The following is a 23,071-nucleotide window of genomic DNA, read 5'->3' on the forward strand; positions in this document are numbered from 1 at the left end:
GAGGAGCATAGAAAGTTTCAATCTACACCAAAGGAAGTCAGACTATTGTATCTAAACTCAATTACACAGATACTTGGTGCGAGTAATATCACACATTACAGGGACAGAGACATAGACTTCTACAGTGCTAGGAACACCTAGCGAAGACCAGCGGACAAATTCATATTTAAACAGGTTGCTTATTAGCCTATTCACACCTTCAGCAAGGGCCCCAACGCGCGCCAACAAATATATCTATATGCAGTGTTTTTTATGCTGGCCAGCGCACAGTAACTTTTTGTGTAAATGCATGCATTACTATGTGTATAGGAAAGATAGAAAGTATAGTAGTTTATTGAGTTTATACATGTCATGCAAAGTTATTTATTGAACCGTCATACTGTGTAAAGTTATGCTCTGCTTGTTCTACTGTTAAAGTCAATTATTGAAGCCGTAAGTTATGAAAAAAGTTGTTTATTGAATTCAAATGTTTGTATTGTAATGTTATATTCTTCACATTTTGAAAAGTAAACTTACCCTTTTATATAAACGCGCTGTACCTCTATTCATTTGAGAGCCCTAAAAGGAAACAAGCATAAAATCAGTATAGTACATGTGGTAGCCACATACCTGAAATTAAAAGGTGGTTACATATGGAGGCACTGGAGCTGAGATTTGATAGGATTTCCTGTTTACCTAACACGTATAAAATGGAGGCTTTAACAGGAACGGATATACACGAGTGGTGTATACAAAAAGATAGGGACCCTAGGAAATGCCTAGGAATAGCAGGAAACTTTTCGGAGTTCTCAGATGAAGAGGTACTAGAACAAGCAGACAAACTGTATGGTATACTTAAACCAAAAATAGTGGACAAATGGAAGGGAGCCTTGGGGAAGGTAACAGCATTTCTCATAGAGAATCTGAGAGAATTAGACCCCAGCTTACTCCCGGCAATGGTTTTAGCTAACGAAGAAACAGGGAGGAAATGGCATATAATAGGGCCAGTAAAACCAGAAGGGCCTGCCAGTACAAAAAAACCCACCACTAATGCAAATGCCAAAGGGAAGGAGGAAAGGGATGTAGAGGATAATGATACCCAAAGCGAAACCACCAATGTAAGTGGCGGACAATTTGAGGTTATAGTAGACAGGGTGGTAACACAACTTGAAAGATGGCATTATGAGGGAAGTTATCGTAGGCTGCGTATATTTTCTGGGATTATCCCAATACCCACAGGAGAGGAAGCCTACGAGGCATGTAAGGAGGCAGCCATACAGCAAGCTGAGGAATGGCAGTGCCCAGATAAAATTAAAAGGCAAAGGGTGGTAGAAAGTTTGAGGGGCCCCGCCATGGGAATTATCCAGGCAGCCAGGCGCAGTAGCCCCAATGCCACCCTGGAAACGTATTTTGAGGCCCTGGATTATGCTTTTGGGACCCTGGAAGACGTAGGGGACCTTACGTCCCGACTATACCATACATTCCAAGACCCTGGGGAGAAGCTAAGCACCTTCCTGATCCGCCTAGACAAGTTATTGTATAAAATAGTGGATAAGGGAGGAATAGAGAAAACTGAGGTAGACAAACATAGGATGAAGCAGCTTCTCAGAGGAGCATTAACTAGTGACCCTGTTGCACAGAAGTTAAGATGCTCAGGGGTACGGGAGCCTCCCCCTACCTTTAATGACTTACTTAAGGAAGTGAAGCAGGACGAAGTCCTAATTGAAATGAGAGAAAAAACTGTGAAAAAGGTAAAGGTGGTACAATCCGCCACTGAAAGTAGCGAGTTTGAGGCCAAAATCCTTAAAATGTTAGAAGAACAAAATAAAAAGTTAGAGGATTTTATTGTAAAGCAGAATGCAAAGGCCCCCACTCCAAACGTCAACACCCCGATAAGAGGATTAGGAAGGGGGAGTGGCAGGGGATGTTTTAACTGTGGAAGGTTTGGGCATAGAGCCTTCGAATGTAACCGGGGCACATACAGAAACCCTGGCAGGAGAACAGACAATAGCAACCTGAGCCAAGAAAGTCAAGAGCAGGGAAACGGGAGAGGGAGGTCTGTGAACCCCGCATAGGCCCCCTAGAGATAACTTGCTGCGCCATGGGAAACTCCTGGTGGAATGGGGAATTACCTGAAGGATTAGTAGGGCCCACTTGCCACATGAACGCGTCCATTAACAACAAGCCGTGTAAAATCTTAGTGGATAGCGGGTCCCAAGTGTCCATAATATTTGAGGAGTGGTATGAGAAGAACTTGTCAGAGGTACCTATTCAGCCACTCAGCGGACTTGTAATATGGGGCCTTAGTGCTGAAAAGTACCCCTACCTGGGCTATATACAAGTGAACCTCAGTTTGCACAAGACGTCATCACAAGAGACTGACACTTTAGAAACACCTTTAATAGCTTTGGTGTGCCCAGACCTGTCGAAAGAAAGGGGAGAAACACCTGTCATAATAGGGACAAACACCCACATATACCGGGTGTTACAGAAGTGGCAAGAGGGAGAAAGAGAGCAGGCAAATGCAAGTTCTTTCTATGTGGGGACAAGGGAAGATAAGTTTCAGGACTGTTTTGAGGGGAGCGACATTACACCAAATGATAGAGCCATGTTAATTGAAGAACTTGAAAAGCATAAGCAAGCCTTCTCTGAAGGAGAGTGGGATCTCGGCATGGCTAAGGGAGTGGAACACCATATAAGACTCACAGATGAGACCCCTTTCCGGGAGCGATCTAGGAGAATTGCGCCAGCCGACTTCGAGGATGTGAGGCAGCACTTAAAAGGACTGTTAGAGAACCAAGTTATCATAGAGTCACGGAGCCCTTATGCCTCCCCTATTGTGGTAGCCCGCAAGAAGAGCGGAAAGATCAGGATGTGCGTTGATTACCGCACTTTAAACCAGAGAACAGTAACTGACCAATATACAGTGCCAAAAATAGATGAAGCCTTGGACTGCTTACAAGGGAGCGCTTGGTTCTCGGTGCTCGACCTAAGGAACGGCTTCTATCAAATTCCTATGAGACCCGAAGATAGAGAAAAGACAGCCTTTATCTGCCCATTGGGGTTCTTCGAGTTTCTGAATATGCCCCAAGGAGTCAAGGGAGCCCCAGCCACCTTCCAACGGACGATGGAAAGGATCGTGGGTGATATGGTGTACCGAGAAGTCATCGTGTACCTGGACGATATTATCGTGTTTGGGTCAACCCTTCAAGAGCATAACCAACGCCTGCTGAAAGTGCTGGAGAGGTTGATCAAAGGAGGGTTGAAGCTATCGCTTGATAAGTGCCGGTTGTGCCAATCACGAGTGAAGTACTTGGGGCATATTGTCAGCAGAGATGGTGTGGCGACCGATCCCGAAAAGGTAGAGGCAGTGAAGAAGTGGCCCCGTCCGAACAAGCTTAAGGAGCTGCGATCGTTCCTGGGTTTCTGTGGGTACTACCGCAGGTTCGTCCCAAACTATTCCAGTATTGCAAAGCCCTTGACCGATCTGACCAAGGGATACCCATCGACTAACAAGAGGGTAAAGTCAAAGAAAGACTGCTATAAGACAAGTGAACCCTTTGGAGATCGGTGGACGGATGCATGTGAGGCTGCTTTCAACTCCCTGAAACAATGCTTAACAGAGGCACCTGTCCTCAGCTATGTGGACCCAGAATTGACTTACGTCCTACATATTGATGCATCGCTGGATGGACTGGGAGGAGTGTTGTACCAAGAGCACGGGAAGGAGCTAAAGCCGGTGTCATTCGCCAGCCGTGGATTGAGCGAAAGCGAGAAAAAATACCCGACGCACAAATTGGAATTCCTAGCCCTGAAATGGTGTATTGTGGATAAATTCCATGACTACCTGTATGGAGCATCCTTTACCGTCCACACTGACAACAACCCGCTCACTTATGTACAAAGCACAGCCAAGCTTGATGCTACTGGACACAGATGGCTAGCTGCATTAGCTCTCTACAACTTCTCGCTGAAATACCGCCCAGGTGTCAACAACACCGATGCTGACTCTCTTTCCCGCATGCCGGGCCAACCTGAAGAAAAAGGGGAAGATGAGTGGATCGAGGTACCCGCAAGTAACATCAAGGGGATGTGCCACAGCATCGGAGTGAACCAACCACCCGAAAAGAGATATGCAGATTGCTTGGGGCTGCCACCGCAAGTCTTACCGCTATCCTACTGTTGGATTAGCCAAGTTGAAATGGAAGGGCTACCGAAGGTGAGGCAGAGTCAACTAAGGCAAGACCAGCAAGCTGATCCAGGCATGAGGTGCGCTTTCTCTCACAAGCACAGCCCCAGCACTCCCCCAGAGGTCAGGAAAGAAGCTGAACTGTTGAAAAGACAGAGAAAGAACCTGGTTACCAAGAAAGGGGTGATGTACCGAAAGCATGAAGCTGGGAGAAACCAATGGCAGATTGTGCTGCCAAGGAAGCACCGTGTTACAGTAATGAGAGCTCTTCATGACAAACATGGCCACATCGGGATAGAGAAGACTCTGAAATTAATAACTGATCGGTTCTACTGGCCAGACATGAGGAGAGATGTGGAGGCCTATTGCAAGAACTGTGGTAACTGTGTCGCCAGGAAAACTCTCCCGGGAAGAACAGCCCCACTGGTAAACATAAAGAGCCAAGGGCCCATGGACCTAGTCTGCATTGACTTTTTAACCCTGGAAGTGGAGTCGGGAAACAAATGCAACATTCTAGTAATTACCGACCACTTTACCAGATACGCCCAGGCATATGTCACTCCAAACCAAAAGGCTGTTACAGTTGCTAATGTGCTGTGGGAGAAATTCTTCATCCACTATGGACTTCCTAACAGACTGCACTCAGATCAGGGGCGTGACTTTGAAAGTAGACTTATCAAAGAACTGTGTCAAAGTTGCGGAATTAAAAAGTCACGAACCACCCCATACCATCCACAGGGTGACCCCCAGCCTGAAAGATTCAACAGAACCCTGTTAGATATGTTGGGGACCCTGAATCCATTGGACAAGCGCAGATGGAAGCAACATGTATCCAGGCTGGTGCATGCATATAACTGCACACGTTGTGATGCCACTGGGTATTCGCCATACTACCTAATGTTCGGACGTGAAGCAAAGCTCCCAATCGACATCAGCTTCGGAACTTTGAACTCTGATCCGTCAAATACCTCACACTTGAAGTATGTGCAAACCCTTCGGAAAGAACTCCAGGAAGCCTATGAACTGGCTGAAAAGACAGCAGGGAGGAAGAACAAGACTAACTATGACCGTAAAGTACGTGATCATGTCTTACACCCAGGAGACAGAGTGCTACTTCGACGACTGGGACACCCTAGAAAATTCAAAATCTCTTACCGCTGGAGAGAAGAACCATTTGTGGTGTTAGAAAAGTTTGAGAACTTACCTGTATACAAAATCCAGAGAGAGGATGGAGAAGGGGCTGTATTGACCCATCATAGACAAAACCTTCTTCCCATTGGACGAGATACCAGAATGGAGGACCTGAAAGACAGAGACACAGAACCTGTAAGAAAAGAAACGCCTACAAATGACACTGCACAGATACATCATTCTACAGAACCAGAAGAGAATGGAGATGAAATTGGCCAAGGCTGTTACTTCAAAGACTATGAAAGAGACATTGCCAAAAGCCTTGAGGAAAGTGAACTTAATGATGAACCCCCTACGCCAAGCCCTGCCGTAGCAGATTGGGATTTTACAATTAATGACTCTGACTGTCCTGTCCCTGAAGAATGGGTTGTGGGGGAGGAGGATACAACAGAGAATTATCCCAGTGACTATACCTTGGAAGATGGGGAAGCATTTGGGGAAGTGACCACAACTAGGCCCAAGAGAGCATGTAGGCCCCCAAACATTGTCACTTATGATCAGTTAGGGGTACCCACATATATCCCAAGAGTGACCTACCCTGCCAACTTAGCAGTATGGCCTTATTTTGCAAATACTGAAGTTGTATATTAATAAATTTAAATATTTCTATGATGATCCAAGTTCATCTATTGCCTTGTATCATCAGGGGAAGAGTGTAACATATTCATGCTGTAAATATGTTAAGAAATGTAATTATAAAAGTATAAGCAGTTTCCACCTCAGGATTGATGTTGTGTGATGAACTTTTCCACAGATATGGTAACGCTGACTGAGCAACCAAAATGTATATTTTGCTCAGAAACTGTTTAAAACCGGGTGGTATAGACTCATACATGTTAGATAACTATGGCCAGTGACAGGCTCTGCCAAAACTGTGTTTTAGTGTTAAGTTATTGGACGAAAGGCATTGGTGGCAGTGGAATGTATTAATGACTCATGGACATTGGTAATGCAGCGCTTACACATATGCTGCTGCCCCCTTTGTGAACCCACAGCCAGCTGCCAATCAAACAGGTATAGTAAGTGTCCCCGAGGACACTAAAAGTGCGGGAAGTCAGCTGTCTCGTGCACTGAGCGGGAGAACAGCTGTTCTCGTGCCGCACAGCTGACCTCCCAGCACAGTATATAAAGGAACTGTCAGAGCTCATAGGGAGAAGCTGATCGCTCCCTTCTAGAACCCTCCAACGGAGTCAGTCAGCGCCGCTGTAGACATTGAGCTGTAATTAGCGCGGGCTGAGCTCCTTGGAGAGGAGTCGGGGAAGGGACCCCAGGCAGGCTCTGCAAAACTTCTATGTGTGCCGGCATTCTTATGTTATCAGAAGGACAACGCCGGAGAGACAAGCTTCCGCTGCACACTGGGAGCTGCCTCCCTTCAGCCCACCGCAAGTGACACAAGAGCCTCACGCTGTCTGGGGAAGCGCTGACAGCGCGCCACCCATAAGAGCCTCCAACCCGGGAAGACGCTGACAAGCGCAACTCACCTGCACCGGAGACGCCGCTGACGGGTGAGCCTCGCGCTGTCTGGAGAGGCGCTGGCGGCGCGTCATCCACAAGAGCCGCCCAGCCGGGAGAAGACGCCGCCTGTCAAGCCGCCTGCCGGTTGCCGCCCACAGATCCACCTACACGCCGGGAGGAAGAGACCAGCCCCGCTCACGCCCCTCTACACCCAGGTGCAGCCTGCTTGTCTGGCAGCGCTGCCCTGCGGGAGACGGGAGGAGGCGTGGACGGCAGAAGGAAGAAGCTGCACAAGCACCGCAGACGAAGAAGAGGAGTCACCGCCCAGCACAAACAGTAAGCCGCCGCTGTCACACCCCTCTACACCCTGGGGCCGCCCTCACCATTGACGGCCACCAGCGGGAGACGGGAGGAGGTGTGAACAGCGAGGGAGGGAGCCGCCCATCATCACCAGCCCAGCCGAAAGCCGCCGCCCAGCCCTGCCGAAAGCCGCCGCCCAGCCCAGCTGATAGCCACCATCCAGTTCGGGAGAGAGCCACCCCTGTCGCACCCCTCTACACCCTGGTGCCGTTCATATCACTGACGGCCACCAGCGGGAGACGGGAGGAGGTGCTGACAGAAGAAAGGGGGAGGGCCCCCGCTGTCACCCACCTTGGACAGTTGCCAACAATTACCATGCCAGAAGTAGCGCTCCTGACTCACTTATAGGAGCACTCTAATATTCTCCTCCGCACCCAGGGTCTGCCTGTTTTAACAGCAGTGCCCTGCGGGAGATGGGAGGTGGGGGGACAAAGTGACAGGTGTACACACTAGGCTGGGTGCAGGAAGAATAAAGGCAGGCAGATCAAAGACATTAAAGCAGGAAGAGAAGGAAGAAGATAGGAAAAAAGACAGTTGCCCAGATAGATGATCAGAGCTGCAAGAAGGGTGAGCTAACCTTCATTATGCACTATCACACGCAGGAACCCCAGACATTGATGTTAGCTCCACTTAATACAGCAGCCGCATAGAAGTAGCCTAAGCTTCCTACTTCACAGAATAGGAGACTTTGTAACAATTGCCCCTGGGCTGACAGTCAAACAACTTTAGAGGAGCATAGAAAGTTTCAATCTACACCAAAGGAAGTCAGACTATTGTATCTAAACTCAATTACACAGATACTTGGTGCGAGTAATATCACACATTACAGGGACAGAGACATAGGCCCTTATTCTGATTGACGCGTACTTTACCGCATACTTTCGGATCGCGTCTTTACGGCGTCTGCGCATGCGTGGAGAACGCAACGCGCATGTGCCACGCCTTGACTCCGTACCTGTTCGGCCAAATCCCGTCCAAAACTGTTCCCCGCAATCAGTCGGGAAATATGGGCGTATTATGGGCGTCATGCGGAATGACACATGGGCGTAGTTTCAAAGTGGGCAAAACGGGGCGGAAACATGGGCGGACACGGGGGAGTACACTTATGTTGGGGGGCGTACATTCGGATACCACTCCGAATGCACGCGATCAAAAAGGGAAGAAATGTGCGGTGTCCACAAGTGTACTATTGCTTTGCGGACACCACTCGTTCATGCGGTAGGCGAACGTACGCCTAATGACTACAAGCATTAACACCTGAACCCAATAGAATCGACTCCTTTACTCATTACTCACTAATAGGACGCTTGTCAGTGCTTTAATTGAAACCATTGCACTTAAATTGCTGTAAGGGTTAATGTGTGCAATGCATGTGTTAGGCATGCTTGTAAGGATATATTGGCATCTAATTGATTCCAATTCAAAATAAGCAGTTTTTTATGAGGATAGGTAATTGAATAAGTGGGTCATGTGATGTATTGCAGAAGATACATAATAGTGGGTTGTTTGGCGTAAATACTCCGCTTACGGGCGGTAGCACCGCTTGGCTCCCGTTCGGATGCGGTATTTCCGAGCATACTCTGTAATACTCTGTAATACCGTGCAGAATCGGAGTGTTTCTCCCGCACACGCATGGTTTGTATGTCGTCCGTAAACACGCCCTGTTCTTAAAGAGTGAGTCCGTCCGAATGCGGAGGACCCGTGGGCGTTTCTACGGACGATGGCCGCACGCGGCAAAACACCGTGGCGTGCGGACCGCTCCGTAAGAATGCGGGAATATCCGCACCATTCAGAATAAGGGCCCTAGACTTCTACAGTGCTAGGAACACCTAGCGAAGACCAGCGGACAAATTCATATTTAAACAGGTTGCTTATTAGCCTATTCACACCTTCAGCAAGGGCCCCAACGCGCGCCAACAAATATATCTATATGCAGTGTTTTTTATGCTGGCCAGCGCACAGTAACTTTTTGTGTAAATGCATGCATTACTATGTGTATAGGAAAGATAGAAATTATAGTAGTTTATTGAGTTTATACATGTCATGCAAAGTTATTTATTGAACCGTCATACTGTGTAAAGTTATGCTCTGCTTGTTCTACTGTTAAAGTCAATTATTGAAGCCGTAAGTTATGAAAAAAGTTGTTTATTGAATTCAAATGTTTGTATTGTAATGTTATATTCTTCACATTTTGAAAAGTAAACTTACCCTTTTATATAAACGCGCTGTACCTCTATTCATTTGAGAGCCCTAAAAGGAAACAAGCATAAAATCAGTATAGTACATGTGGTAGCCACATACCTGAAATTAAAAGGTGGTTACACTGTTGTTGCCAATGTCCCGACAGTAGTATATGGGACTCCTTCCCTCAGGGCCCAAATGCCCCCAACGATGGATGGTGACGATACTTAGCCTAAAACCTTCCTGGGAAAATCAGCTACGCAGTGGTAAAAAAACACATTGCAGTTGGTTCAGTGGTTTCAGAGTTTGTTGCAATAAGGCAAACAAACCAATGTTCTCATTTATGAAATAGAAAGATAAAATATAAAGTTGTTTTGATTCTCAGCTTCTCACATGACGTACAAGTGCCAGTAAGTCCTGCCACAGTTTAGGGCAGGGGTAGCCATCTCCAGTCCTCCAGAGATACCAACAGTTTACATTTTCCATTTAGCTGCTGCACAGGTGTACTCATACTCACTAACACAGGTTTAGCTACTGTAGGAAGTCAGCAGGAAAAGTGTTTGATGGCCACTGAGGCCAGAGGAGTAGCTAGGTTATATGGTGCCCGGAGAAAGGGTATATTTTGCCGCCCATGCTCTGAGACTGCATGCAGTAGTTTCTCTGCACCGCAGCCGCCCCAGAATGCCGTGCGCAATGACGTCGCGCCAGTTCGGACATTCTGGGGAAGTCGGGGCGCAGGAAGGAAGGAGTCGCTGGCAGAGTGCCCTTCAACTTGCACTCCAGGGCAGCAGACAGAGGACGGGCGGCTGGCAGAGCACGGCTCCGGTGCCCTGTGAAATGTCAGCGCCCGGAGCTGGTGCTCCACCCTCGCTACGCCGCTGACTGAGGCTGCTGTGGTATAAATCCCAGACAGGTTTGAAATGGATGGTACGGTCCAGGGTTTTGGTATGGTTGTAGGGATTTGGTACTAGGCCATTCCCATACTACACACCAGGTTAATCATCTCCTGAGCTGGGAGTTCAGGTGCAGTTCTGGAGTTGATTAATAGGGGAAGCTGCCTGTGGGTAGGGTTGGTATTGTGTGTGTTGAAGAAAACAAGCTAGAGAGAGCTGATGCTGCTAGTGTCTGTCTGGGACCTGCTAATACAGAGACAGGGTGAGTGCCTTGGTCTATGCCGGCCTGTTCTGAAGATAAAAGAGCAGAGACTTTGTGTTCAAATATAAGTTTACCCATTGCTGCTGAAGAAAAGCCTGTTTTGTTTGGACTTAATGTGCTGCTGATAAGCCTCCTGTTAATTTGCTTATTAATAAAACCCTGCAACCTATTTCGTTTGGGCCTACCTGTCTTGGAGCCAAGATCTCACACTACTTACTTTACTTGTGATTCTGTAAGGAGACCTGGTCCGTAAAACACCCCTTCCAGACACTACAATACACATAGCTTTATAATATATATATATCAGGGTTGCCGACTTTTATCTTCTCCTCCCCGGGAGAAGCCCGGAGAGGAGACATTCAGCAGCAGCTCGGGGGCAGGGCTTGGACGTGACATCATTAAGCCCTGCCCCCATGATGCAACATAGCCGAATTCACGGATCTCTGTGAGGGGGGGGGGGGGGGCTAAAATGACACGATTGTGTAGTTTTAGCTCCGCCCCCTCCTCTGAGACCCACTGATTTCGGCATTTAAATTCCATGGTAGGGATAAGATGGCCGCGATGGGGGGGGGGGGGGGGGCGCAGTGGGGGTCCCGCTAAATCCGGGAGGGTTGCCCACCTTTCCGGGGGGCCGGGAGGGGGGCCGGGAGGGGGACCCGATTTTTGGGAGACTCCCGGCCATTCTGGGAGGGTAGGCAACCCTGATATATATATATATATATATATATATATAAATGTGTGACTGTAACTGGAGACCTTTAATAACTCCCCATGATTCTCCTATGTTGCAGCTGCTGCCTCATTCTCCATGATAAACACATTTTCTATTACATAATGCATCAGTAAAATGATAGCCATCAGTAAACATTTATACAATTGTCAATGAAAACAGTTTAAATTGTTGGCAATCCAGAGGCTCGGAGGTAAAGTCACAGCTGACGTCCACAATGCACTGCTAGCATAGACTACTAGAGACATCAGAAGACATGATTCTAAGTTTCCTACACATATGGGCAGTAAGGTCTAATGATAACAGCTCAGGTTGGTACATGTGTAATTCCTGCCTGACAGGATTTTACAAACACAAATGTCTCTTGTTCATCTTAGAAAATTTCCGGTTGGCTGATAAAACATTAGAGACCCACCTAACAGCTGTCTAAACTACAATAAAAACAAAATTATATTAAGAGAGAGAACGAGAGAAAGCATTCTCGTGGGAATCGGCCCTAACAGAGACAATGCACAATAAGCGCCGGAGTTTTCAAAGTCTGGAAACTTTAAATCGGGAGTAAAATGCGCACAGCATGCACTGGATGACCAGTTTTTGTAACACATCTTTGGTGTAAATAATATTTTATTTAAAGTGCAACTTCACAGCCAAAAATTAAAATAGATGCTTTGCATGGGCACATAGCATCTGGGAGAGGATTGCTAACAAAATAACATATAAGGTACAAGACAACAAGTCTATTTCATCCTTTATTAAATGAATATAAGCTACTAATTCTTCTGGAGAAGATGGTGTCCATTCATTCCGGCGCGTTTCTTCTGAATAGTGTCAGGCTTCTTCAGGGAAACTAATGCTGGTCACACATCAGACCAACTTTCCTCCACCCATCCAACTAGTTGGTTGGTTGGACTGAAAATCTGGTACTGTATGGGGGCAAATGCCAATAAGCAATTTGCTCACAAACTCAGGAGAATGGACAAAAACATTCAGTGAAATCGTTTAAATCAAATAGGTTCAACTACAATGCTGTGTCTGAGTGAAAGTTGTCCATTTTCAGATTTGGGAAACAAATGAATTAATTACAAATTACATTTCCTCCTATCCAGTACCAGGTTTTTATTCCATCCAACCAACTAGTTGGATGGTTGGAGGAAAGTTGGTCTGGTGTGTGGCCAGCATTAGTTCCCACATAATATGCAATAAAACAAGAGACTTGTGGGGAACAATACATTGGTGGTTAGCATTACTGTCTCACAGCACTGAGGTCATAGGATTTATTCCCACCATGGCACACTGTGCAGAATTTGTATATTCTCCCTGTGCTTGCGTTGGTTTCCTCCGGGTACACCGGTTTCCTCCCACAATCCAAAAATGCACTGTTAGGTTAATTGGCTTGCAAAAAATAATAACCCTAGAATGTGTGTGTACTAGGGATGAGCTGGTTCGGATCCTAGAGCTCTGAACCCCCCCAAACTTACCTAAACCGAGGCCGGATCTGAAGAGTTCGATGGGTTCCGCCATTTTTCAGAGTCCAAAACGAGGCCAAAACATCATCATCCCGCATTGGATTTTCGCGAGATAGGATCTCTGTAAAAGTCCCGGCTCCAGCGCTATCTTCATTCGGCATGCGAAAACTCAGCACGGATGTGTCTGTGCTGTCTGCACAGAAGGGAAAGCCATGGGTGACAAACTAACACTAAGGGGGGACAAACTCATGGCGGAACCAATACAGGCTGCCTAACTTAATGGGGGCTGCTCTAGGGGGACAACCACAAATCGGGAATCTAAAGGTACAATTACTAAAGGGTAACTAATGGTGCATGAACTTTTGTACATCTACTAAGGGGGAACTACTGAGGGGGAAACTATAATAAGTGGAAAACTATTCAGGTTACAACTACTAAGGGGACATTATTAAGGCTACTACCAAGAGGGGCTGTTATATGGGACTATTGTGGGGGACATTCTTTTTACTACAGGGCAGCCCCGTATCAGTCCAGGGGAGCTGCCCCCATTTTTTAATTAAAATAAAAAAATATATATTTTTTTTACCTGCAAGGGTCGTTAAGTATGCCATATCAGTCCAGCTGTGCTGCCCAGTGTCCCGTATCAGTCCAGGGGTGCCCGCATGTGTGAGGTATAATTCCAGGTGTGACCCCATGTGTCCCGTATCAGTCCAGGGATGCCCCCATGTGTGCCGTTTAATTCCATGGGTTCCCCCATGTGTCCCGTATCAGACCAGGGGTGCCTGCATGTGTCCCATTTCAGTCCAGGGGTGCCCGCATGTGTCCTGTACCAGTCCAGGGTGCCCGAATGTGTCCCGTATCAGTCCAGGGGTGCCCGCATGTGTGCCGTATAATTCCAGGGGTGCCCCCATGTGTGTCCCATTTCAGTCCAGGGGTCCCCCGCATGTGTCCCATTTCAGTCCAGGGGTGCCCGCATGTGTCCCATTTCAGTCCAGGGGTGCCCGCATGTGTCCCATTTCAGTCCAGGGGTGCCCGCATGTGTTCCATATCAGTCCTGGGGTGCCGGCATGTGTTCCATATCAGTCCAGGGGTGCCGGCATGTGTCCCGTATCAGTCCAGGGGTGCCCGCATGTGTGCCGTATAATTCCAGGGGTGCCCCCATGTGTCCCGTATCAGACCATAGGTGCCCGCATGTGTCCCATTTCAGTCCAGTGGTGCCCGCATGTGTCCCATTTCTGTCCAGGGGTGCCCAAATGTGTGCCGTATAATTCCATGGGTGCCCCCATGTGTCCCATATGAGTTCAGGGGTGCCCGCATGTGTGCCGTATAATTCCATGGGTGCCCCCATGTGTCCCGTATCAGACCAGGGGTGCCCGCATGTGTCCCATATCAGTCCAGGGGTGCCCGCATGTGTCCCATATCATATAATTCTGGGTTTGCTGCTCTTTTTATTAATTAAAAGAATAAAAGTTTTTCTTTTTTTTTACTGCAGGAGTGTCGCCATGTCTGCCGTTTAATTCCATATCTGCCGCCATGTGTGCCGTATCAGTCCAGGGGTGCCGCCATCTGTGCCGTATAATTCCTGGGGTGAGCCAAGTCTGCCGTATAATTCATGGGGTTCTGCCAAGTGTGCTGTATTAGGCCAGGGGTGATGCTAAGTGTGCCATGTTAGTCCAGGGGTGAGCCAAGTGTGCTGTATAATTTATGGGGTACTGCGAAGTCTGCCGTATCAATCCAGGGTGCTGCCCTTTTTATATTAAAAGAATAAAAAAATATCTCTTTTTACTGCAGGAGTGTAGCCATCTGTGCTGTATAATACCATGTGTTCCGCAATATGGGCTTTATCCAGGGCCGGAGCGCCCCAGGCGAGTCGGGGTGGGGGCACCCCGGTGCCGGGGGGGGGGGGGGGTAGCGGTGGTGGTTGTACCTGTGTAAAAAACCTTCGGCGCCGGCATCCCTGCAGCGCTGGAGCGGGCAGAGGTGTCCGTGCCGCGGGGGTACCTGCGGCGCTGTCATTGTGTATAAAGCTGGCGGCGGCCGGCAGGGTCCCTGCAGTGAATAGAAAATAACTAGCGCTATGCGCGTGGCGGCGCGGGAGGCGCTAGTTATTTTCTATTCAATGCAGGGACCCCGCCGGCCGCCGCCAGCTTTATACACAATGACAGCGCCGCAGGTACCCCCGCGGCACGGACACCCCTGCCCGCTCCAGCACTGCAGGGATGCCGGCGCCGAAGGTTTTTTACACAGTTCGCTAACCCTCCATCATCATGCTGGGGGTGAGGGGCGAACTGCTGCCCTCCAGGTGCCGGCGCCTTAGGCAAATGCCTAGAGCTGCCTAGTGGTGGCGCCGGCCCTGGCTGTATCAGGTCAGGGTGCCACCATCTGTGCTGTATAATTCCTGGGGTGAGCCAAGTCTGCCGTATAAATTCATGGGGTGATGCTAAGTGTGCCGTATCAGTCCAGGGGTGATGCTAAGTGTGCCGTATCAGTCCAGGGGTGATGCTAAGTGTGCCGTATCAGTCCAGGGGTGATGCTAAGTGTGCCATATCAGTCCAGGGGTGATGCTAAGTGTGCCATATCAGTCCAGGGGTGATGCTAAGTTTGCCGTATCAGTCCAGGGGTGATGCTAAGTGTGCCATATCAGTCCAGGGGTGACGCTACCTGTGCCGTATCAGTCCAGGGGTGATGCTACCTGTGCCGTATCAGTCCAGGGGTGACGCTAAGCGTGCCATATCAATCCAGTGTTTGTGCCGCCCACTTGTGTGGCTTAGCATAGTCATCCAGCTACCCCGGTGCAACCTTTTGGCCTAAAGAAAACATTGGCCCTTATTCTGGTCAGTGCGGATATATCCGCGTGCGTTCGGGCCGCCGATGTTTTGTGTCTGCGCATGTGCGAGCGGGGCGTACGGCCAAATCCCGCATGATATGTGAACACTCCGAACAGGGGGTGGAGAGGGGCGTGAAGGGCTATTTGTGCTCATTACCATATGCATACGCCTGCGTTTCATGGGCATACGTATGGTAATGCGGCCGTGACGCACGTGTAGGGGGCGGACATATGACATCGCCGGATGTCAGCTGCCCGCCCAGATCCCTGCTTTTGCACGGAAAAATGTCCGTGTGGTCTGAGGTTGCGGGAGCTGGTGGAGCACTCGGTCCTGCATTCGATGGTCTGCGACCATCGAATGATGGGGGAGGTTCCCTGAGATGGAGGAGGCGTATTCCGTGTAAAATACACGTGCGGTCCGTTCGGCCAGCTTCTTACCGCGTACGGACGGAGTTGGCGATCCGTATGGAAGGCGGGGTTTCGCACGCACGGTCCTGGCCGCTTAATCGGATCCGGCCGCACCGACCAGAATAAGTCCCATTGTGAGGTGTGCAGAATTGACTGGAAATGAGTAGAAATAAATGTTATTGAGGTTAATAATAGCATAGGAGCAAAAAAAATATAAAAAATTCTGCGGTCTTTGCAGTTTTTCTGTTTAAAAAAAAAAATCAGAACCCAAAACCTTGAGGGGGTGTTTTGGCAAAACCCAGTAGAACCCAAAACCTAAAGGTAATCAGAACCCAAAACATGAAAAGTGGTGATGTACACCCCTAGTGTGTACATGTACTTAGGGCAGACTAGATGAGCCAAATGGTTCTTATCTGCTATCAAAATTCTACAGTTGGAGCCGCTGCCGTCTAGCAGGGGTCTGGCAGTGAGATCGCCAACCGCCAGCCACCGTAAGGGGAAGCTCACGCATCCCCTTCCAACGGAGCTCACCTTTGGTCCCTGCCACCTCCCTGTCGCTGGCTGCTGATCCCCATGCCTCCCCGCATACCCCCCCCCCCCCCAACCCTGCCCATCTCCCTAAAGCGGAGACAGGTACGGTTCCCGCCCACCGCCGCCCGAAAACTGGGACGCGTGTGCATTTGAGACACTCAAGCATCCCAATCAGATGAAGCGCCTCTCCGCCGACGATCGCCAGCGGGGGGCATTCTGGCGAGGCCCATCGCTGGCTGAGAGGCGCTCCATCTGTATGCTTTTATTGTTTTTAAAAATAGTTAAATAGTTTTATTCTCCTGCAATTAACGCCAGCAAAATCTAAAAAAAAAAAACAACCCCAGCTTACTAAAGTGTTCAGAATTATTAATGTGATTTATATCAAGGTTGGCTACTCTGAATGATACTTGTTCTTCCATGTAGACATTTATTCTCTGTTTCAATCGATGGGTCCATGCAGCCCACATAAAGTAGTGGGCATCCATTATACTAAGGGCTAATATCACATTTGCCAGAGCCCTTACTTTTCCGAGCAACTACTATGCCCTACCGTGAATAAAATATACTCACAATCAGTGGCGCCTCCAGAGGATAGGGGAGCCACACCCACTGCCAGTAAGTCAGTTTGGAATGGCAGTTGGTGGCAGTGGGTGTGGCTCCTCTTTTTTAATTTTGAACTGTGCTGCAGCCTCACCTCTGGAGCCTCCACTGGTCACAATAATAATATTGGGTCTTTATTGCATCTCTTTGATCCAGAATATTTTTTTTTACTTACTAATCCTTCATTTCCAGGAACCATTTTGATCTTATTGCCAGTAAAATAACTTCCTATGTACAGCATTGTGTAACATTGGGCCTACAGTAATTCAGATGTGCTTGGTAATGCACAGTAAGGGAGTGTTACTCTGCACAGGTGTTTGAGCAAATATGTATAACCAGAATTCAAAGGCGAGATATTATTCTAACACTATGATAACCCCATCCATGCTTAGCATATATAGGAATGTTGAATATATTTAATCTGGAGGTGCTCTTAGAGTTTAAACTGCAAACTAAACAAGGGGAAGGAAAGAAACTTTTTTTGTCGAGGCACTTCTTACTTATACCCCTTTTACAGGAAAATCCCGGATCTGACCTGGTGTTTGGAACACGGTTCCAAGCCAGTAAGCGGGGGCGGTGCTTGGAGATTACATCATCTTCAAGCACCGGATCTGCCGATCACCAAGCCGGGCCCCGGACCACCACGCTGGGGGCAATCTCAGCACCAAGGCAAGCTGCTGGGCTGCCCCCCAGCCTCCGTCCACCCCCTCAGCCCCCATCCTCAAGGTGCACAGTACACAGGCATCTAGTCATCTCCTCCCTGTCTCCATTGCTTTCTGTACAGTACAGCATACAGCACGGGAGGCTATGTGCGCCCCCCGCCCAACCTCCATGTTGACCGCAGGAGGCCGCAGTCCGGAGATTGGGCTTCCCCCATTGCTGTAAACAGGAGCCGGTTTGGATGACCCGAAAGGTAAGAAAATATATAAAATGAGGCAGGGAACAACTACTGTACAGCATCGTGCTTCAATTACATTGGATGCTGCATGAGAGCATGCAACTTATGGTGCACGGTGGTATCAGGGGATGGGGGAGAGAGGAATATGATCAGTCTGTGTGTCAATAAGTGTAAGACATTACTCAGTAGTAGTACAATGCCTGTCCTCCACACCGGGGCCCAGTGATCGCACATACACTCGCTATAGCACCTATTTTAAAGAGCGCTGACCCTTTTTTTACAAAATGAATGGGTCTCCGTCGACAGGTTCTGCTGGACACGGCGCCGGGGTGTGGGAGAAATTCAGCAGCTGAGGGTGCCGGGGACAACTGCAGTGGCGCCGGGGAGAGGAAGATGAAGGCTTGCAGGGGTGCTGGGGAGCAAGATACCCTACATCTGTGAAATGGAGGCCGCCGATGCCGGTAACAGAAGGAGAACTGCTTCCTCTCCCTAGCCTCTCTTCCCCATCACCTAGTCTCACCCCAAGTCACCTCACCCCCTTTCGCCACACCTCACACCCTCTCGCCTCCATCACCACACCAGCTCTCACCCCTGTCACCTCACCCCCCCCCCCCCCGTCACCACACTACCCCATCACACCAGCTCTCACCCCTGTCACCTCACCCCCTCTCACATCACCACACTACCCCCATCACCTCACCCCCTCTCACCCTATTGATTTAGTCCTCAAGGGGACTTATGTACCGCGGGCTCCAGGGGGAGCCTAAATTTGGCTCCCTAGGCGCCGATTTAACTGCACCCAGGTCAAGTTGTCTACTAGGTTCCTGCTAAGCGCTTTGTGGCATATTGTGAACTGAGGGCACTCTGTACTGGCAGCAGTACAATGTGGCATACTGAGAGTGGGGCACTACAATGAGATATATTAAGAACTGGTGGCACTTATAATGGTATAATGTGATGTAGGGCACTACTATGGCACTTAAAATCAACTATGGCACATAAAACAAACAAACTCTGGAAATAGATGTCTCTCTAGAATGGGAAAGGGGCCCTTGAAAATGTAGCTACGGGGGCCCCAGTTGCTCCTGATGGGGGGCAGGGATGTAAACGCTGCTTATATCCAGAATTACAATTTATTAGCTCGTGGCGAGTTATTACAATGCAACTGCAAAACATGCACGCCTATCGTGCTATAGTCAGGGTATAATCAGTTCCCTTCCTCTTAGGATGCCATTGCTGGTTCTCCACATGAGGGCAGTCAGCAGCTAACAAACATGTCCTGGGATCAATGCAGGTCTACATACAACAGATAGAGCATTGGAGAGATCACAGGGAGCCTCTTATTGCTATTCAGTGGCCTGATCCTTTTGTTTGCTCCCCTGAAAGGAAAACTGTTGGACGGACATTAACTTTCCAGGAAACGTGCAAAGGAGTTCTGCCGCCAATCAGCGCTGCACTTACTGATTAATGACACCTTCTAAACTGAGAAAACTTTCTTATTACTGTTGCAGCTGGAAACCAGAGAAATTGTTTCCCAGATCATAGCCTTCAATATCTGCAAGATTGTCCCATGGAAGAAAAAAATATATATTATATACAATTTAAGGAATAAAAGTATTTTGATTTCTTATTTCACTGGAACATCGCCAAAATAGCGTCACAGGGCAACCTCCCACCAGTTACTGCTACACATGTGGTTTATTCGAGTGTCGTTCAGCTCTGTCTTCCATCATGAAAGGACCGATATGTGTCACTGCCGCTAGCTGCACTACACTGGAACTAGGAGGGTGTGTGCAGTGGTGAAGAGAGAAGGGGAGGCGGGTACTCTTTACCCAGGCCTGAGTCTGATGGAGGGTGAGACACCCCCCCCCCCCCTCATTGCAAGCAGCAGGGGAGGGTAAGAGAGAGGACAGGTTGCCACTGCAGAACAGCCTCTTTCCCCAGCTCAGCACATTCTGCTCAGCAGGGTCGCCACTAGAAATGTTGGGGCCCAGGACTGACCTTCAATCTGGGCCCCCCAGGGGCACAGTGGCAGCCCTCGTCATCTCCCTCCTTCACGGACGGTCGGGAGCGCACACTGCACAGTGCAGCCTGCATTGCGCCGAGCCCCTCTATATCCTAGGCTCAGTGCTCTGCACTGTGCCACTGTGGGCAGCTGCCTGGGCCCAGGGGCTGGCTGGCAACTTTTAGCCTGGGGAGCAAGTCCAGAGCACCGGCCCATAAGTAACAGCGCATCGTTAAATGGAGGTTTTTCGTTTAAAAAATATGTATTAATAAAAAAACAATTTCGACGTTGGGCTAATGACTGTCAGAATCCCGACTGTCGGTATGTTATACCACACCCCTTTAGTAGATCTAGGTCAGGTCTCCAGGCACCTGAATGCTGCAGCTGCTGCCTGCACCACAGAGGGTAGCAGTAGAACAGTCCGACGCCACACAGCTCAAATCACACTGCCCCCAGCCACACACTGCAGGCGCTCCTGAGGAAGCTGCGCCGCTGAGTGAAATGGCGCCACCTCACTCTCAGCTCCTGGACGTCACAGAAATCCCAGTGTCTGCACTAGTGACTGTGAAATTCAGCAAAAGACTGACAGTAATTCAGCGGATGTAAAAATCAATCTGTGCTCCTATTTCAGTACTGGGAGCATGCGTGATTCAAGTGGAGAGTGTGTGTGTGTGGGGAGGCAGGACGACTGCCACGTTGTCTCAAGCGCGGAAGAGGAAGACCTCTCACCAGAAGTCTTCTGTCCAAATCTTTTGACCACAGCCCTGGAAAAAAAAATTAGGTATTGAAGTCGGGGGTCATGAGTTTCTCTGAGTGGACTAACCCACTCCATGGCTCCCCCCCTTAATGACAACACTAAATAATAGCCAAAGTTTGGAAATGACTAAGATTCCCATCAACAGATGGAAGGAACCTCCTCAGGTGAATCCATGGATGACTCCGACTGAACAGGATTGTTCTGAACCATAGGCAAGACTGGCTTAGGCCCAGGGGCCAAAGAAGTAATGGATTCAGGCCTGGATGCCACGGAGGCAATGGACTCAGGCCCGGAGGCCAAGGAGGTAACAGTTTCAGTCCTGGAGGCCACAAAAGCAACTACTTCCTCATGCCCGAAGGCAGAGCCGGATTAATGCAGGAGCTCTGGGGTCAGTACTCCCAGGTCCCCCTCTCTGAACAGGTCCCCTCCAACAGCCACGGGTCGGGTCTCTGTAATGGATCCAATCCACAGCACTGCTCCCCAAAGGGACAGCTGTCAAAGCCATCCGTGCTGCAGAACCAGCACGGACTGTGACAGCTGACATCTGTTGCACTACTACTATCCCTCCTTCGTCTGCCATGCCATGCCTGCCTGAAACCCGCACCACCACCCGCAACCCACCTACCACCCTCACCTCTTTCCACCAGTCTGCTGCCTGAGCTTTTAAAGCTAATTCTCTCTGCACAAGTTACATCTGCCCCACCTGCAGTGCACATGGTTTTGTCCATCTAAGAAGGATTTTGTCAGAGAGAGTGAACTAGAATAAGGCCCATGGTTTTGTCCGTTTGAGAAGGAATTTGCCTTTGCGAGTGAACCAGAATAAGGACCAAAAAGTGATACAAAAGTCATGTTATTAAAATAATAAAAGAAACATGTTAGTCATTAGATTATTAGACAAGGAGTGTTAAATAGAATGTAATAGTGTGCAACTACAGAGCCACCCCAAGTAAAATCCATCACTGTAGTGAAGCCAGATGCAGTCTTAGAGACTTCACTGGCTCCACTGTGACTGGCAATGGCTTCCTATTGGAAGTCAGACCTACCAGTCATCCAGGGCAGTTCCATTGGGAAGTGTTCCCTCCCTCCGGGGCTGTCCCTCCCTCCGGGCTTCTCTGGGCTGTAGCCGAAGAAGCCCATAGTAGCTGGGGTATGCACATGCAAAGTACCGAGGAAAATGCTGTGCATGCGCCGGTTTTGGTGCCTGTCACCTGCATAGAACAGGTGCTGGTGGAACAGCGAGGGTTTGTTAGCATTTTGGACAGTGGCAGCCCCCTCCTACAATCAGGTAGTAGTCACCCCTGTATGTAACCAAGATCTCTGAATCCTGCCACCAAGTGGGTTTTACACCTGGTTACTGATCTCATTCAGGGCGAGATGTATTCAAAATGAAAATGCGGTAAAACCCTCGTTTTACCGCATTTTCATATGTACTAATACCCGGCCGCACCGATTTTGCTGGACGTCCTTCCGGCTGCAGGGGGAGGAGGAGGCGCCGGGGACAGCCTGCTTAGCTGTCCCCCCGCGTGAAGGTGGCAGGGAGGAGACAGAGACCCCCCCACACACCACAGTACAGGTATCACGGGGAGTCTCCGTTACTGCACCGCGATGCCAGCCGCATATGTTAGTACATATGCGCTGGCATCGCAGCGAAGGGCGGCGTTGTATATTAATGCATCCCGCCCTCAGTGTGCTGGGGAAAACCCATTTGTTTTTTTATTACTCAGTATTACCCCTCCCTTTCATGCACCAGAGTGATATCACTAAACTGATTGAGCATCAGCCTTAGGAGGAGGTGCTGGTCCTGACATGCTATATGGAGTACTATGGGTTGCTCTAGGTAGGCTGCTTTTAGTTCTGGTATATTTAAGTAAGGGCCATTATCATGTGGCTCTACACTAGTTAATATGGTAGTACCTAGATAAGAGTGGGTTTGGGGTGCATGGGTTTGGAGTGCAGTGCCCCTGGATTCATGTGGCTGGGTGGCTCTGAGGTGGCACATTATTTCATCATACTTGCCCACTTTGATGGCTTCTCCCTGAGAGGAGACTCTCTGCAGCTGTTTCCGGGGGCGTGGCTTGCCATAATTAAGCCACGCCCCCATTAAACCCCACCACATTCCGGGAAATTCCACAATTTGCAGCTCTTTTGGAGGAAGTTGGTACTAAATTATGTGATTTGTGTCATTTTAGCCCATCCCCAATGAGCCGCAAATGGCAGTATTTGTCCAGCAGAGGGAAGGGGTGCAGGGGCTAATGTGAGGGAGTCTGCTAAATGTGGGAGTCTTGCCCACCCTTCCGGGGGTCTGGGAGGGGGACCCGATTTTTAGGACCCTCCCAGGG

At 49.0% G+C, this 23,071-nt stretch overlaps 1 protein-coding gene across 1 annotated transcript; it reads left to right on the plus strand.

Annotated features, from left to right (window-relative positions):
- Nucleotides 1-689: 689 nt before the first annotated feature.
- Nucleotides 690-2,054, plus strand: LOC146080225 (paraneoplastic antigen Ma1 homolog). The gene has a single exon (XM_083187280.1). It carries the CDS (start codon nucleotides 690-692, stop codon nucleotides 2,052-2,054), a length of 1,365 nt encoding a protein of 454 aa, XP_083043406.1.
- Nucleotides 2,055-23,071: the final 21,017 nt, after the last annotated feature.

This window comes from Crinia signifera, chromosome 1, assembly GCF_055691185.1.
Source record: "Crinia signifera chromosome 1, ASM5569118v1, whole genome shotgun sequence".
Taxonomy (NCBI): domain Eukaryota; kingdom Metazoa; phylum Chordata; class Amphibia; order Anura; family Myobatrachidae; genus Crinia; species Crinia signifera.

Bases quoted from the DNA above. Each gene is read 5' to 3' on its own strand.
- LOC146080225 (XM_083187280.1), top strand. From the start codon at position 690: ATGGAGGCTTTAACAGGAACGGATATACACGAGTGGTGTATACAAAAA.